This window comes from Nicotiana attenuata, unplaced genomic scaffold, assembly GCF_001879085.1.
Source record: "Nicotiana attenuata strain UT unplaced genomic scaffold, NIATTr2, whole genome shotgun sequence".
NCBI classification, from domain to species: Eukaryota; Viridiplantae; Streptophyta; class Magnoliopsida; order Solanales; family Solanaceae; genus Nicotiana; species Nicotiana attenuata.
This window is the reverse complement of record NW_017672412.1, coordinates 43,612-63,124: the sequence shown is the minus strand read 5'-3', so window position 1 is coordinate 63,124 and position 19,513 is coordinate 43,612. Positions and strand designations below refer to the sequence as shown.

At 35.5% G+C, this 19,513-nt stretch overlaps 1 protein-coding gene and 1 non-coding gene across 2 annotated transcripts; one reads left to right on the top strand and one right to left on the bottom strand.

Annotated features, from left to right (window-relative positions):
* Positions 1-7,454: 7,454 nt before the first annotated feature.
* On the top strand, positions 7,455-7,526 carry TRNAP-AGG. Its single transcript has one exon. It is a non-coding gene; the product is annotated as a tRNA-Pro (tRNA).
* A 1,214-nt stretch (positions 7,527-8,740) lies between these two features.
* LOC109213095 (HVA22-like protein a) lies at positions 8,741-11,336 on the bottom strand. The gene is made up of 5 exons (XM_019376852.1): positions 11,049-11,336; positions 10,865-10,891; positions 10,644-10,766; positions 9,232-9,475; positions 8,741-9,109 (listed from the first exon to the last, which is right to left on the bottom strand). The coding sequence occupies exons 1-5, from the start codon at positions 11,114-11,116 to the stop codon at positions 9,044-9,046; spliced, it is 528 nt and encodes a 175-aa protein (XP_019232397.1). The 5' UTR covers positions 11,117-11,336; the 3' UTR covers positions 8,741-9,043.
* Between the last annotated feature and the right edge of the window lie 8,177 nt (positions 11,337-19,513).

Sequence of the window (19,513 nt, the reverse complement as noted above, 5' to 3'; positions counted from 1 at the left end):
TTCTCCCAGACTTGTCTCCAATCAACTAACTTCCCGCCAGTTTTTTCCCAGCTGGGTTTTGTTATAATAATACTTCTTTTTTGTTGTATTATAGGAGTAGTAGCTATAAGCTACTGAGTTCAGCTGCAGTCCTACGAAGTTCAATTTATTTTCCTGCCAATTTGTAATTTGTAAATTTATTCTACATTACATATATGATAAAATAAAATATACTAGAGCTTTTTGTAGAATCGTTTTTTTTAATCAAATTATCATAATATATTATTTTGTCGTTTGATTATCATAGTTTAGCATTTATTTAGCTGAATAATTCATTGTGTAAGCGAGGTTTTCGACTCCTTTTGTGTAATAATTCTACAGCTAATAGCATATCCCAAGGTCAGGATTAGGTGATTTTGGAAAGAATATTTGTTGAATAATAATTACTTCATTCGTCTCATTGTATATTAATGTATTCGACTAGTTTATTATAGTAATGAGAGTGGAAGAAAAATACCAAAGAAATGATTGAAAAGTTAGTTTGATAGAAGAAAGTTTATATTTTATTTAAATCTTGAATTTTAATTAATTTAAATTATTAAAAATTGTAGAAGTCAATGTCAAGCATTTTTTGAAACAATATAGAAACATTGTTATATAAAATTAAACAGACAAAGTAAATGCTTATCGCTTATCGTACAGTTCTCATTTTGGAAAAAAAAACACACTATTTAACAAAGAAAAAACAATCACTGAAATAAATTGTACCTCAGTCTCAAATCTATTGTGGTATACTGTATAAATTCCCCATATCCATTTAGCTTTATATAAGTCCAAGTTATTCCATCTATTAAACCAAACAATTTGTAAAATGAAGTTTCTCTTGTAAAACAATAAAAGTAGAAGAACAATATTGCAGAGAAAGAGAGATAAGGAATTCTTATTGAATTTTGGGATGAATTATAATGGAATAGAACCCTCTATTTATAGGGAGAGAGTGACTTAGCCACCAAGTAATAAACCCTAGAATCTCTCTAAATATAGACATTCACCATAAATAAAATTCTATTTATAACACTCCCCCTTGAATGTCTATTCAACAGATAATGTGCCTCGTTAAAACCCTAACTAAAATAAAACCCAGTGGGAAAAAAATTCTAGAGAAGGAAAAAGAGTACACATATCTAATAATACGCCTTTTGGTTGCCTCGTTAAAAACCTTGCAAGGAAAACCCAGCGGGACAAAACCTTGTAAGGGAAAAAGAGTACAACGCGTATTAACTCCCCCTCATGAGAGCATCACTTCACATTCTTAAGCATTTGTATTCCAATCTTGTGCACCATCTTCAAAAGATCTTTGGTAGAGATTTGATGAACAAATCAGGCATATTAACTTGAATGAATATATTGCACCTTGAAATCATCATTCTTGATAGAGATGAATTGTCTTCATATGATCTTGTTGGAATCATCAGTTCAATATCTTCACATAGAGATGAAAACTCTTGGTATCATATTATCATGCCTATAGTTATAGCAAGATACATATGTGCACAAATTGCACTTAGGATGTAGTACTTCATGACCATGAATTCTATATGCTTTAAGCAATTTAAATCCTTCAAGGATTGTCATATAAGTCATATAATAGACTTTAATTCGATGCATATTAAGTTTTCATGTCATGCTAGACAAATAAGATATCGAAAACTGATTGCACATACCATTAACTTATACTTTCAAGTGTTTGAACTACAGGTCCAAAACTACATGTCTTTCCTATAAAACCAATTCTACTTAAATTGTTTCTCTTGACTTAAGATCCTCATATATATATATATATATATATATATTTAGCGCTACTATAGGTGTCGTCGACAAATATTTTATATCGGTTCCAACCTCCTTATTTTTCATAAAGGCATAACATAGAGATCTCTTNAAACAAACGCTCGTCCTCGAGCGGGTCAAGGAACATACCTGGAGTCTCAAACAAGTGAGGATATCTGATCCGCATCTCCCGCTCGGTCTCCCAAGTAGCCTCCTCCACGGGCCGACCTCTCCACTGCACCTTCACCGAAGCTCTATCCTTTGATCTCAACTTTCGAATCTGACGACCTAAAATAGCCACTGGCTCCACATCATAAGTCAAGTCATCATCCAACTGAACCGTGCTGAAGTCTAACACATGGGCCGGGTCTCCAACATACTTTCGGAGCATAGAAGCATGAAATACCGGGTGAACTCCCGACAGGCTGGGTGGAAAAGCAAGCATGTAGGCCACCTCCCCAACTCTCCTAAGTATCTCAAAAGGACCAATGAACCGTGGACTCAACTTTCCTTTCTTTCCAAATCTCATAACGCCCTTCATAGGCGAAACCTTCAACAAAACCTTCTCGCCCACCATGTAAGATACATCTCGAACCTTCCGGTCCGCATAACTCTTCTGACGCGACTGAGCTGTATGAAGTCTCTCCTGGATCACCTCACCTTCTCTAAGGCATCCTGCACCAACTCTGTCCCCAATAGTTTAGCCTCGCCGGGCTCAAACCAACCAACCGGAGATCTGCACCGTCTCCCATATAAGGCCTCATACGGCGCCATCTGAATACTGGACTGATAGCTGTTGTTGTAAGAAAACTCTGCAAGTGGCAGGAACTCAGCCCAAGAACCTCCAAAATCAATAACACAGGCACGCAACATGTCCTCCAATATCTGAATGGTACACTCGGACTGCCCGTCCTTCTGAGGATGAAATGCGGTACTCAACTCTACCTGTGTACCCAACTCTCGCTGAAAAGTCCTCCAAAAATGGGAAGTAAACTGAGTACCCCTATCTGAGATGATAGAAACTGGGACCCCATGCAACCGAACAATCTCCCGGATGAAAATCTCCGCCAGCCGCTCTGAAGAATAGGTAGTACACACTGGAATGAAGTGCGCGGACTTGGTCAGCCGATCCACAATCACCCAAATCGAATCAAACTTCCTCGAGGTACGAGGGAGACCACTCACAAAATCCATAGTAATCCTCTCCCATTTCCACTCCTGAATATCCATCCGCTGAAGTACACCATCGGGCCTCTAATGCTCATATTTGACCTGCTGACAGTTGAGACACCGAGCTACATAACTCACAATATCTTTCTTCATTCTCCTCCACCAGTAGTGCTGCCTCAAATCCTGATACATCTTCGCGGCACCCGGATGAATGGAATACCGCGAGCTGTGGGCCTCCTCTAATATCAACTCCTGCAGCCCATCCACATTGGGCACACAAATCCGGCCCTGCATCCTCAACACACCAGCATCATCAATAGTCACATCCCTGGCATCATCGTGCTGAACCCTGTCCTTAAGGACAAGCAAATGCGGGTCATCATACTGGCGCTCTCTAATACGGTCATACAAGGAGGACCGAGAAACCATACAAGCCAACACCCGACTAGTCTCCGAAATATCTAACCTCACCATCCGATTGGCCAAAGCCTGGACATCAACTGCAAAGTGCCTCTCCCCAACTGGAATGTATGCCAAACTACCCATACTAACCGCCTTTCGGCTCAAAGCATCGGCCACCACATTGGCCTTCCCCGGGTGATACAAAATGGTAATATCATAATCCTTGAGTAACTCAAGCCACCTCCGCTGCCTCAAATTAAGATCCTTCTGTTTGAACAAATGCTGAAGGCTACGATGATCCGTATATACCTCACAAGATACGCCATATAAGTAGTGCCTCCAAATCTTCAAAGCATGAACTATAGCAGCTAACTCCAAATCATGAACACGGTAGTTCTTCTCATGGGGCTTCAACTGACGAGATGCATATGCAATAACTCTACCCTCCTGCATCAACACACATCTAATCCCAACTCTCGAAGCATCACAATATACAGTGTATGAACCCGAAGCTGATGGCAACACCAACACTGGAGCCGTGGTCAAAGCTGTCTTGAGCTTCTGAAAGCTCTCCTCGCACTCATCAAACCACAAAAATGGTGCACCCTTCTGAGTCAACCTGGTCAAGGGTGAAGCAATGGATGAAAAACCCTGGACGAACCGGCGATAATAACCTGCCAACCCGAACTCCGAATCTCCGTGGCTGAGGACGGTCTAGGCCAACTCTGAACCGCCTCTATCTTCTTAGGATCAACCTGAATACAATCACTGGACACCACGTGTCCCAGAAAAGCCACAGAACTAAGCCAGAACTCACACTTGGAGAACTTTTCATAGAGCTTCTCCTCTCTCAGCCTCTGCAACACCACCCTCAAATGCTGCGCGTGCTCCTCCTGACCACGCGAGTACACCAGGATATCATCAATAAACACAATCACAAATGAATCCAGATACGGCCGAAATACACTGTTCATCAAGTGCATGAATGCTGCTGGGGCATTAGTCAACCCAAAGGACATAACTAGAAACTCATAGTGCCCATATCTCGTCCGGAAAGCAGTCTTCATAATATCTGAATCCCTAATCTTCAGCTGGTGATAGCCTGAACGAAGTAAGATATCTGAATCCACATGGTACTTCAGGACCAAGAATTGTATATGCTTTAAGATTTAAATCCTTCAAGGAGTGTCATATAAGTCAGATAATAGACTTTAGATGCATATCAAGTTTTCATGTCATGCTAAAACTGATTGCAAATACCATTGACTTTGTACTTTCAAGTGTTTGAACTGCAGGTCCAAAACAACATGTCTTTCATATGAAACCAATTCTATTCGAAATTGTTTCTCCAGACTTAAGATCCTCGTATTTATTTAGCGGTGTCATAGATGTCTTCGACGAACATTTTATATCGGTCTCAACATTTTTAATAAAGACATAACATAGAGATCTCTTCATTTATATTTTCAGGTACCTGAATCTCTCGTAAGATTTTATGAAGTGTTACGTCATGTGATCTTCTAGATCACTTGCCTCCTTTTGTTATGATCATTTAGATCATTTGCTCATCTTCTTTATCAAGAAGTTTATTTGAAACCAATTTGTCTATATGCTTTAAGCATACTATAGACTTTGTCCTTCTAGGACTTATTCTAATAGGAGCATTTGCAATGAGAATATAGTTACCTTCTTTGAGCCAGCAAATGTGTACGGCATGCTTTGCATTATATTGCAAATGAATTATCCTTTTATGAACTTCAAGTTCATATTATCTTATTCGAGGATCTAGATGTACAAATGATAATTCATTCCATGTAACTTTTTCTCAACTGTTTATCATGTCTCCCCCTCATGTTAAAAAAACTAACTTGTTTCCTCAACTTTGAGAACTCATCTTTGTGCGTTATGGTGTTAATCAAAATATACACCGCACATCAATAATAATAAGATGGAATTATTAGGTTCCTGACCCCGAACCACTTGTGAGGGGAGAATGTAATATACTTTTGTATATAACCTATATTAAACTGATATAGATAACTTTGTTCTCATAACCAATTGTTTAGCTATTAAGTAGAGGTACTTCATAAATTATTTTGCTAAACCAACTGTGATGTAAACCAACTTATCAAGATGAACTTCTTGAATAGAAAATCTGGAAATTATGCTCGAAATTAAATTATTGAGCAAGTTACCTCGCAAACACCATGTTGCGGGTTAATAATAATCGCACATGTAACCATCTCATAGATGCATCTTATGTGGTATGCATGGCAGGTGAATGGGCCCATATTCACCTTTGATATTTCCAGCATTCATGGGACTCAATCCCAATTTTAGTTGATCTATTAATTAATGAGAACAAGCAATACAAGAGAATTCGTAAAGAACTTTCTAGTTCTTTAATATTTACCCATGTGAATTCTCTATTATTTTTGCACATTATACTTAAATTGATATGGCTAAACCAATTATGCCAACTGAATAAATTATCAATATTGATAAACTTCAGATTTACACCATGACGTGTGCAATTATCAATAAACTCCAAGTTTATTATGATATGGATTTTTATATCAATAAACTTCTTTTTATTGTGGTATTCTTTTATGTCTGTAGTATAAACTGGAGAATAAAGCGGGTAACTTTTCACATACATATTACCCCGCTACAAGTTGTAGTAATAGAAGATATTAAATCTTTCCTTTATTTATTGTCTTAGTATGACCAACCGCTTTCGCGAATACTTTAGAAACTCAATTAAGTTTTCCTGAGACTTACTACAACATAATGCCTTATTGATAACCAATTTTCTCCAAAATAGTATAATTGGCTCTTCTAGAGCTCTCAATTAATTTTGTACTACCACATCTTCATCAACATCTATATGATGAATATCTCTTTTAAAGAGAAAGTTATACCATTATAGTCATGGTCAAAATTATATGCAAGATATGTTTCTTGCATTACTGTTATTCTTTAATAATCACATTACCAAAATATTTTGGCGTACAATAGGTACGTGACCAATGACCATTCATGCTATAATAATGATATTGTTTTCTTATATCATCTCAAACCTCCTTTTAGAAGTGAGTGTGGTATATTCACTACCACTAGCACATTCATATTCTTTGAAGAATGAATATGTATTCGTAAATAAGATGTTGTCACATTCACATCATGAATGGACCATAATCATCTATATGTGCTTTATAAAATCTCATGTCAAATCGATGACAAATATTACCTTCACAGAGTGAGAGATTATTTTGAGAATCCTTATTTTTCTCATTGCCACAAATGATGACGATTATAATTTCGTCTATTGCCACGTCCATATCCATTGATACATTTATAGTAATAATTTTATCTTCTTTCAGACTTATCACATACTGCTATCACATTCTCTTAAGGGAATGAGAATGGAGCAAATTCAATGGGACGGGTTTTCAATTCTTTGCCCACAATCATACATGAATTTGATCATGGCGAGGCATAGAAATTTTACCACTTCAGGTGGTTATAATTTCTTACAAACTCCATTAGAGTTATAATCGAACTTTGTTGTCTTTGCTTGTATTTAAAATCAAAGTATAGAATAAAAGAGAAAAATACGGTAAAATACTTACCTTAAATCCAGAATTTAATCATGAAGGAAGTTCATGGAATAATTGAAAATCATTATGCTCAATCCCAAAGCTTCTACTCAATTGGTTAGAGTCTTGTGCTGATAACGTGTAATGAAACAATAAAAGTAGAAGAACAATATTGCAGAGAAAGAGAGAGACGGAATTCTTATTGAATTTTGGGATGAATTATAATGGAATAGAACCCTCTATTTGTAGGGAGAGAATGACTTAGCCACCAAGTAATAAACTCTAGAATCTCTCTAAATATAGACATTCACCATAAATAAAATTCTATTTATAACAGTTTCTACATTTTAGAGAACTGTTTCTAAAACAATTTGTAGAACTTACTCTTTCTAGAGAATGTAAGTTTCTACGTTTTAATCAAGAGAAATCCCACATTAATAGGAATCGATAATTACATAAAGTTAAACACAAACAGGGCATTTGGTCTAGTGGTATGATTCTCGCTTAGGGTGCGAGAGGTCCCGAGTTCAATTCTCGGAATGCCCCTTATTTCTTTTAGTCGCTTTGTCCGTCTGTTTGTAAAGCCATCAAAAGCTTTTACTCTTTCGACCCAGCATCATTTCACACTTGTTAGCTTTTACGAAAAACGTTTCCCAGATAAAGTTCCAAAAGAAAGTTTTAAAAAATTATCAAGCTCTTCATCTGGTATCAGGTGTAGTCTGCTAAATTGGCAAAATTATTCTAAAAATAACTATATTTCTGATCTGAGTAGGCTTATAATAGGGAATACCCTAACCCTGGGAACCGGGGCCTGGCCATCCTTCGTTTGTGGTCGACGTTCCGGCTTTGTCCGTCGACAGCTGAATGTTTCGATCTGGTTCGATTCATGATCGCATCTGCAAACCTTATCCCGTGGGCTTTAGCGGACGTTTTTCATTCTTCACCCGGTCCTTAGTAGCCTTTCCAAAGTCAACCTAACCGGTTACCTTTTCCAAGGCGCTAAATAGGCCTTCGCCCTTACGCCTTTATATATAATAGAAGAAAATTAGATAGTTGTATATAGAATTGACATTTGAGCAACTTCCTCAGATATACTGCCCCCTATGTTTTTGGTCCTTAAGAAGTTCAAAAAAATTCAAATTTGTAATTATACCAAAAGTATTTTTCATTTCTAGTTTTTCCCCGTGAAAAGCTCTACACAAAAGCACATATTTGAGTCTACACAAACAATCATACAATTGGTGAAGCTGGCACTTGCTTGACTATTTGAAAAACAAGCATCAGACTACTACTCCAGCAACTTGGCTTGCCTGTTAAAGGTCCTAACACAGCAACACCCATATAGACTTATGCTCCATTGACAACCACAGCCCCTTAAAACATGAGCATTTGCCCATAAATGGTTATCCTAGAAGATAAATTAAGCACCCTATTCGAAGCCCCTGACCCCCTGGTCAAGGAACTTACACCCCTTTCTATGTGCCTTACCTATTACACCCCTTTCTATGTGCCTTACCTAAAGGATCATCAAATAACAAAGAGAAGTTATAAAGAACATTACGAAAATTTGAAGTGCTAGTACAGTGCCAGGGAACACTTCCTGTTTCCCGCGTCAAGTGGGAGTATAATGCAGCACTGCCTTTCAGTATTTCAGAATTTGCGTTAAGTCAGGCAAACAATCAACGACAATCACTGTGAGTTCTCTCAGCCTTAGCTAGGGATCGGAACAAGAGAAACCAAAGTTTTGATAGAGACCAAAATTCCTTATCCTGCCATGACGGCTCTCATTATCCTTAACAAAATGCTTGAAATTAACAGTGACAGACAAAAAGTATATTGGAAAACACCATGGTGAAAAAGCCATAAACAGTAGAAAAGTTTATAACTTAAAAGTTAAAATACAGGATTACAAAAACTCTCTAAAAGAAAAGCTAATAGTCCAAACGTAGAAAGGCCAAACCATCAGTTTTAGGGCACCTCTTCACAACGGCAGATAGATCTCTTCCTTTCCTAAAGTACTGGAGGAGCAAAAACCAAACTAAACAAACTGTAGTATACAAGGTTCAGTATCTGTAGTTGTCATCATAAAACACGTAATTGCTGGTTTGGGGCCTTCGTTCTCCTTCAGCCTGCAGGTAATGAAATGAGCCAATCCTTAATCACGTGAATTTTGCGATTTCAGCCTACCTCAAGTCACTTGGTGTCTTTGCTCTGACATTTATAAATTAACGCAGCGAACTGATTACCGTACCTTGTGGATCATCTCCTCAAATGCTTGGGTTCCGTGTTCTTGTATATATTTCTCTGCAGCAGTTAGGATGTCGTCAGGCTTACTAAAGACATCCTTCTTTCGTGGCACATACCAGATGTTAACTGCTTTTCGTTGGACGATATAAGGCCTAACATAGTGCTCATACACATATGCTGCACCATTGAAGTAAGGTATGACCAACCAGCAGGTTGTGATCAGTTTTGCGTATGACCAGAAAGGGAGCCTGACATAAAAGTGAATAGAACATGTTAGTGCAAAAAAACTCAGATCTGGCATTCACAAAGATTTAGTAATCATCCAAACTCCCGAAAAGTGAACCGCTATAAAAGAGATTCATGTACTATGTCAGAAAATCTTGTTTCTATCATTCCAGTTGGGAACAACCAAAACCAATATTAAGTATTTTCTAATACTGGAACCATTTTGCTATCCCCCTTTTTATTTCCAACATTCAAAGTGCTCCATTACACAAATATGACGAGAAACATGACCCAAAATTAAAAGGAGGGGGCGCAGGGTGGGGTTTCTAACCTTATACCTCAATGTGACAGTACCTTGTGCTAAACATATTTTCAACCAAGGTAAGGTCAACTACATCACCACAGCTCCATTTTTGCATTATCATGGCAATCCAGTTTCTTGCAACCATCTTCACAATGAATTGTCAAAGAGAGCTATTAAGGTCACTGCTCTTGTTTTAAATAAATATACTGGTGAAAATTCCACTATATGAGTGCTAACTCACTCGGTAATAATTCATAACTGTTCTCACGCATGACAGTTAATCCAAGATCGCATTGTGGATGACTTCAGAGGATCAATTACTTACAAACTTTCAAGCATCAATTTACTTCCTGATTCTCATTATTTCTACGACTATGTTTACTAAAACACTCATGACTTATCAATTGTTATTCCATCTGATAGCAAACTGCAATCAGCAGATACTCTTTCTGTTTCTTAGGTAGTGTGTCATCACTCATCACTTGTTCAACGATCTTCAACACCAAAGTTAAGCCTCTATCTACCAAGTTAGTAAAACTTAAAATCGCTGTTGTGCTATCACAAATATTGTAATTCAAAGTCTCGTCATTCTTCTATTTAGAAACTAAGACGGAAGAATAAAATTAGGAAACGAACACAATGCTCAAAGGCTTCAATATTGAGAAAGTAAAAAAGGGTTATCCACAAACATCATCTGTTATATACTTCTCTTCCATTCCATCCTGACATAAGGAGAAGGATATTTATTAATTGAAGGACCATAGAGAACACCCGAAATTCACGGTGTTCCATCTACAAGTAATAAAGAGACTATTATATCTACTTGTCATAGAATTCAACAAATATTAGCTCAAGAGAACATAAGAATCTCGACCAAGGAAAATTACCATTCAATAAGCTTGGCAAAGGTCAGCTCAAAAAGTGTAATCATAGAGTACAAAATCCAATATGTAAGCCATTGCTGATCATCCACAGGAGATTTGCTCTCTATAGCCCTTATTGAGGCATACCTGCCATATAACGCAGAGCTCAGTACCAGAACATCACATATGATGCGCTAAGGAAACAAATACTCAATAATAAAAGCACTACGCGAAAACACACTTACAGAGGATAAACCAGACTAACCACAGGCCTGCAATTTCAAGTGTACAAGAAAAGAAATTAGCTCCACAAAAATAAATTGATCTCTATTACTGTATCTATTAATGAACTAGAAAGAACCCATTTTTAATACAAAAATACTAAGAAAACAGGTGAGTGCGAGAACTAGATTGAAGAAAGAGAGATACCCGGCAAGAATGTCAAAGTTGTTGAGTATAACCTTGAGGAAGCTTCCTACACCACTAGATCCTCCCATTCTCTAAACTCCAAAATTAATTGTATTGTGACTTCTAAAGAGAGGTATAAGTCTGAGATTTGCAGTTATAGCAGTGTACAGAAGAAGATGGGTCTAGATTTGGGTCAGTGGCTGATGAGGATAGTAAGAGTTGTTGCTTTGTTGTTTAGAGAAAGAGTAAAGTAAGAGAGAGTTCTCTGTCGTTTCTGTGAAAACATAAAAAAACAATGCGCTTAATTTGTTTCTTTTCTATTTTCTAGAGAAGTACAGTACTTGTTTTGCTTCGGTGCCGACTAATTTACAGATTGTTTTTGGAAAGATTTTTTTTTTTTTTTCAAAAAAGAATTAAGCTCTAGGGCTATATGCAAATTAAAGAAGCCTCTCATTTGTAATTTGACACTGAAAAGGAAAACGGTTCACTTCTACGAGGAGAGAATATTTTTCTTTTAAAACTCTATTATTACCAAGGATGAAAGAAGGTGGAAATTGACATAATGAAATTCACATTTATTGTGAAAGTAAATTTTGTCCGTATCATTAGACTATGAATCCTAATTTTTTCAAGCTGAAATTTAAAAACAGCCATTCAAATTTTTTTGATAGAGACACTATTCAATCGACCACTAAGAAATCAATCTAGTGTATCTACTTTACAAATAATCCTTTTCACTTAAAAACATGATTGTTACATCCATGGTCATGACCATTACCGGAGAAAATACATGTGTTTCGGTAAAATGAAAGGAAAAAAGAAATGGAGAGAAATTATCTCCACAAGAACATAAAGTTGAAACTATGAAAGCTAAAAATATCAGTATAACTTTGGCTTTCTCCTTGGCGTACTTACTTTGCCTTATGTTTGCTTCTCACGTTTCCTTTTTAACTTTTGATCTGGTATTAAGTCAAGTTAAAAACATAAGGAAACAATAAAATGATGAAAAAGAAAGTGTAATTAGAATCTGGAGTTAGAGGCGAATTGAGAATTTAATTTCTATGAGTTTAATCTTTAAGTTTCTTGTATTTTTAATCATGAATTTATATCTACTGTTTACCTCAATTATACTATAATTTACACATAAATAATATTTCGCGTCAAAAGTAATAGGTTCAAATGAACCCGATAGTGTCGCGCTATAGCCGCCCCTGTGAGTTGAGTTCACTGTATGAGATTGCTAATATATAATTGAAGAAGTGGGAATGGGTACACAAAAAAATCAACCCCGTTAGAACTTTTTAGGCAGCCTTGGTTTGAAATTTTTCTTTCAAAATGTTTTTTCAAGATTTATTTTTCAACCAAACACCAGCAAGTTTAAAGTTCAATTATTTTTTAAGCAAAGCACAAAAGAGTAGATAATCAATATGTTACAAGATGAGTAAAGACTAAAGAGCACAAAATATTGGGAGAAATTCAAAAATAGCCAGATTTACACTGGTCGTTGAAAAATAGCCAAGTTTCAAAAGTCATCGAAATTTAGCCACTTTAAATCTGAGCGAAAACACTGTTCACAATCCGGAAAAATACGCCCGCAAATTTTACGGGAGTTCCATCATAAGTATGCTTGAACTCCCGTAAATTTTACGGGAGTTCCGGATAACTATGCTGGAACTCCCGCAAATTTTACGGGAGTTCCAGCAAGTATAATTGTCCAGTATAATATACTGGAGTTTGGAGCACTGGTGCTCCAGTCTCCCGCAAATTTTACAGGAGTTAGCAAAGTATACCGGTCCAGCATAATATGCTGGAGTTCGTACACAAATGCACCAGAACTCCCGTATATTATACTGGACCGGTCCCTGTTGCAGCAAAATAGTGGCTATTTTTCATTGACTTGATAAATGCTGGCTATTTTTCATTGACCAATGTGAAAACTGGCTATACCATGATATTTTAACTTTTCATCACCTTTAATAAATTACAAAGGTAGTGTATGGGTTAATATTTATCTCTTGACTGCCCATTCTTCTCGACACTGAACATGTCTACTTGATTAATTATCTTTTCGATAGTCTTTTCCAATTTAACGTTTAGGGAGATTTTTTTTTTCTCTTACTTTTACAGCTTTATGCTATCACGATTAAAAAAGCAAAAAAGTACTTAGCTTTTTTGTGGTTATTTACTCCACAAAAAAGGAAGAACGTTAGCTTTTTTTATTACAATCATCCAAGAGCAGTGTACACACGCATCATTCTCTTGGTAACGTATTATTCTTAACAGGAAATATATTTATTTCACTGATTTACATCTCGGAGTTGGTAAATACCTCTGGTATTATTTATAAAAATATCTATTTATTATAATTTATAGCATAGCCCAATTTGTATATCTCAGGCTAGTTAGATAGTTCCTCTTCCCATTTTATGTGATGCACTTTAAGCATAAAATTTAAGAAAGAATCTTTCTTTAAAAAATAAATTATGGTATGAAACAACTCATTTATATATATATGTGGCTATAAATCATTTGGTTAAGAGTGAAAGAAAAAGTTTAAAATTAAAAAGATTGTAAATACAGAACTATTTTGGAGATAAACTAAAAGGAATATATATCATATAAATTGAAACAGAAAAAACATTCTTCTTCTTTTTGCTCTGACAATAGAAAAAATGGCCGAGGGGCGAAAAAAGCAAAAAAATTCCGTTGCCGGACTAGAACCCGGGTCTTTCGGGTGAGAGCCGAGTATCCTAACCAACTAGACTACAACGGATTTGTTATCCAAAGCTAACAATATTTAATAGACTAAGAACATCAGTCAATTGTTAATACCTCAATAATATTTGTACATAGTAATATGCTACAAAACGTGATTAGGAACCTTTGGTATGCAATGAGCAATGCATAATTGAAATTTCAGTCTACTGAAAAATTAGTACCAGTTGAAAGAACATAAATCTCTACTATCTAAGATCGAGAAAAAAAATATACAAAAACCATAAATTGTTACTAAAAGAATTTTCCACTCTACTAACAGATAACGTTACTTGCAAGTTTATCTGTGAAAGGCAAGTATCATCTTAGGATTAGCAGTTGAGTGAAAGAAACAACGAAAAGGGAAGATGGTTATAATTGTTGTCTAGCTAGGGGTCGTTTGTTCATTTTGAGAAGAGTTTGAACAACTAACTCAAAATGTAAATAGATATAGAATAACACATGACCATTTAAACCCTTTGAGAATCATTATATTATATAACTGATGACGGACAAGTGTAACATTCTCTAACGATATCTCGCACGTGTAACTTACTTCTACGGTTTACATGTGGATTTAATTTTTTTTCGTAGGTAGTGAAAATGTCCTTTAAGTTTTGGTTGTGTTCATGAATTGCTAAGAATTGGTCTAATTTTAGATTAAAACTACAAGGTCTTATTTCCTTGGCTGGTTCAAAGGATGAATCTTGGTGCCAAGGTCTTGATGGTCTTGCTTCTCGTTCTGCTGCTTACTCCGAACAAGGCGCCCGTTTTGCTAAATGGTAAGTATACATTTCTATTTTTGGGTTTAACTTAGTTCATGAAAACACTCAACGAGCGAAATATGTTGTCAAAATGAAGCACACTCTGATCCGTCACAATCTCTACTCTAATCAAAAGATTAAAGGCTCCCAACTGAAGATAGGTCGCAAACTACAACGAGAAAGTCTCTCCATACAATTTGATAAGCCAATGATTTTTTTCCATTTTCAAGTTATGTTTAACCAACATTTCCCAAAAAGTGGGCTGAAATGTTGTTTTACCTAGTTGAGAACAATATCATAGGTATACCTTTAACTTCTTCAACACGTTAATTTTCGNCGCCCGCAAATTTTACGGGAGTTCCATCATAAGTATGCTTGAACTCCCGTAAATTTTACGGGAGTTCCGGATAACTATGCTGGAACTCCCGCAAATTTTACGGGAGTTCCAGCAAGTATAATTGTCCAGTATAATATACTGGAGTTTGGAGCACTGGTGCTCCAGTCTCCCGCAAATTTTACAGGAGTTAGCAAAGTATACCGGTCCAGCATAATATGCTGGAGTTCGTACACAAATGCACCAGAACTCCCGTATATTATACTGGACCGGTCCCTGTTGCAGCAAAATAGTGGCTATTTTTCATTGACTTGATAAATGCTGGCTATTTTTCATTGACCAATGTGAAAACTGGCTATACCATGATATTTTTGGATTCGGTGCGACCGCCCAACAACTCAACCCAACTTCCGGAACTTGTACATTTGTCCCTTCCTTGCCATTGTTCTTTTTACCGCAATTGATTCCCAAAAGAACAGCTTCTGGTAGGTTCAAGTGAAATCCTAACCTAAAAAGATGAGTGGAAGATCTAATTCCTACATAAAATACAAACTAAATTGCTTATCTTTGGATACATCTAAGTTCATCCTTTAAATATAGCCCCGTTTGGATTAGCTGATTTGAAGTAGCTGATAAGCATTAGGTGTCGAAAAGCACTTTTAAGTGCCGAAACTGATTTATAAGCAGTTACGTGTTTGGGTACAAGTGCTGAAATTGATAATAAGTTGCTGCAGTATTTGACAAAAAAGTGCTGATAAGCTTTTTTTCTGTTAAAATGACTTAAATAACCTTAGAACTTTTTACACTTATAAGGGCGTAATTTCTTCAGATCTTCCTCAACAAATTCAGGTTTTTTCTCTCAAAAAAGTGAGCTTATTGAATATCATAGGGGTTTTGTCATTCCTATACACTATTGAAAACTTTATTACCCTAAATATCCATATTTAGTTAATTACCCGACATAAATAAGTTTTGTTTACTAAATATACACAATCCACCTTAAAAGGCTCACAATCCATTATTTGTGCCTTCAATCAAGGAATTTAGTTACACATTTTCTTTTTTTCTCTCCTAACTCTCCTCTTCTCTCCAGATTCTCTCTTGATATCCCTGCTTCCCCACTGACCAACCTTAAACTAAAATTAGTATGCTGGCCGACCAGTAAAAGTTGAGCAACTATTTTCACAAGAAATACCCACGATGCAGAAAATAAAACAAACTGCTTATGTATAGACCAATGCAGGGACACTCTGAGATGCAGACTATAGGCTTAGACGGATGCAGACTCATTTTTCATTTTCCTTAGTCCTTTCTTATGCATTCTTTCCAATGGTCCTCCTCTCCACTCTAGGAATTTATCTGCGAATTTAACTTTCAACTAGTTTTCCGCTATTAGTTACTGTGTACAATATAATTCAAATAATTCTTTTCGTCCCAAAAAGAATAATGGATTTCTAACACGATGATACATCTGTTTTTCTGAATTCGTGCTTTAGTTTCGTCAGTTTTAATTATGACTTGCATACTCCAATGATTAGATCAAATCCTCGTTTACAGAAAAAAAAATATTTTTAAAATTTATTATTGTGCGTCGCCTGGTATTTCAAATATTAGGTAGATAAGTTGTATATAATTGGGTAGAAATAATGTTTTTGTCGTGCACTTGATGCAGTTACTTTTCTAGATGCCCCCCTATACAATTTATCTACAACTTATCTACAACTTTTACACATTATTTCTACCCAGTTAAATACAACTACAATAACATACAACTTAAATACAAAATTTATATAACATGTCATTTGTATATTTTGTATCTGATTTATACATAGTAAAAATAAATTTCATACAACTAATTATATATTATACAACTTATCTACAATTTTCATATATTATTTCTACTTGGCTATATACAACAACAATATCATGCAATTTAAATATAATTTTTATACAACATTATATATATATATATATATATATATATATATATATATATATATATATATATATATATATATATATACACACACACACAATTTTTTTATAATTTACTACAATTTCGCAAAAATATAATGTATATTGATCACGCCCAACTCTAGTCCTAAAAAGGATAAGCGGTCGCTGCAAATATAATCCGGTCTAAAAGTCCGGAGTCGAATCCCACAGAGAACTAAGGCTTAGCTATATCTGTTTAATATCACTAAAAAGACAAGTTTGAACAATTTTCTAAATTATAAAGATTGAGATTTATATTTCTAACTAATTAACTAGCAAATACTAGAAAACGGTACAATTATCAACTAACGGGACAAAGGGTTGGAGACTAAATTAGGGAGATCTAGAGTTATGATTTTCCCAATTGTCGGAACCCTTACAGCTATGTTCCCTACAATTTCGCCAATGTATTCTCTACTGATCGTGAGCACTTTAGGTGCCGTAATTCTCTCTCGAGCAACTACAATAATTTATTAGACATATTCTCTCGAACTACGCTAGTTGGCTTTATCTAACCGCTCATTATGACCACGTCAAGGCTTTGTTATTTCTAAACCTGCCTTTAAACCCGATGTATTGATTTCTCACATACGTTAGGAGTGACATTGTTCAACAACCACCTAAATATGTATCCTTTCTCAAGCAACACATAACAAATAGGCACAGTCAATCGATGGCCATTCAATCAACAACAATAAACACGTAGTTGAACAAGTAGAGAAATCCAACGTCTCAATTATATAAAAACATAACAAGAATTTATCCTACAAAAGGTTCCATCAAAACCCTAGAAAACGAATTAGCTATTCATAATAGTATGTAAAACTACAATATTAAAAGTCATAACCAACAATAAAAGATAGGAAGAGGAAGGAAAAAAACTCGTAGAAGAATTCCCCGCCTTGCTCCTATTATGTTCTTGCCTCCTTAGGTCGAATCCCCGGTCTCCTTAGCCTCCTTAGGTCTAAATTATGTCAAAAGTGTGTCCAACCCTCAAAAACACCATTTTTTCATGTATATGTACCAAGTAGGGTCGGGATCAAACAATTATACCTTCTCCTACGCGAAAAAGGACAATATTTCACGTCTGGACTGCCGCGGCCGCGGTCAACCGCGGTATATGGCAGGTATACTGACTAACCGCGTTTTTCACCCTGTTCCGTTTGGAATTTGGAAAAACGTAAAACATCAAAGTTGTAGCCCTTTGAGTTAGCTTTCCAACCATATATTGTGGATCTCAAATGGAGTTCTGAGAAAAAAGTTATGTGCATTTTACTAGACAGTGCGCAATATGCCTACTCGATTCTTTGTTTTGTTGCTCTATCATCCGTTGATCCCCAAATACGATCCCGGCTTAATTACTTGGGATTTTACTCAGACTTCAAAGCTCCAAATCACTTGAATTCATTCCATAACATCTATATAACTCGGAATCATTCCTACAAGGCATAAAACACACCGTTAGTGCAAAACACTAGCGATTAAAGCGCAAACTCAACTAAAGTGCAGTAAATTAGAGTGCAATAATTGACTAAAATACGTAATTATAGCCTATCATCATATATCATGTCTTCATCTTCTTCTTCTTCGAGTTTCAATCTGAAATTGAGCCAAAATCAAGTCTAATCTTCACCAAAACACCCTCAAAATTGAGATATAAACTCCAAACCATATTCCCAATTGTTTGCAACAACATCCAATCCAAACAAATAATGGTTTTTGAAAACCCAAATTCGAATTCAAAGCTTCAAAGCTTTTTAATGGCTGTCAATGGTGGAATTGCTGCTCTCTTTTCCTTTGCTTTACATTACTGAAATTAGGGATTGAGAGATAGAGAGAGATGTAGAGAGAATTCCCAATTCTTTGCAACAACACCCAAGTTAAACAAATAATATTTTTTGAAAACCCAAATTCGAATTCAAAGCTTCAAAGCTTTTTAATGGTTGTCAATGGTGGAATCGTGAGTGAGTGCAAGATACGTGGGGAAGGAGGGTGGGATGTGGAGAGAGAAGTGGGGAGAGTGGAAGATACGTTAGAGTTATTTTAGGACACTAATTATTATCATTAATTCCCTTAAAATGTACATAAATGGTAATTGAGTATATAAAATATAATTATAGTAAACTTGCGTAGGGAGGGAAATATAGTTTCATATAGTGTATAGGAATGTAAAAATTCCAATATGATATTGGTTTGGCTTTGTTCACTTTCATTTTATTATCAGTAATGTTTTTGGCTGTCTTGTAGCAAAATTTTAGATTCCAGATCGATTCAAATACAAAATATTCTATTTGTCATTTTATTTTAAATACAACTGTGCTTAGATAAGATAATTTTAATAAAAAATATAATTTATTTTATGATAAACATATAATCATAAGTTATAATAATTAATAAATTGACAAAAGTTTTTCAGTAAAAAATAAACCTAAATAGGACAAATTATTTGAAGAGAAACAAACATTGTCTTCATCACCACAACACTTAGAAAGCAATACACCAAAAATTTGATATGTTCTCATTTATTACATACAGTTACAAGATTAATACACAATCACATATATATATATATATATATATATATGCAAAGGAATAGAGAATTTGCTTATCTTAAATAGCCAATGAGAACTACAGACTTG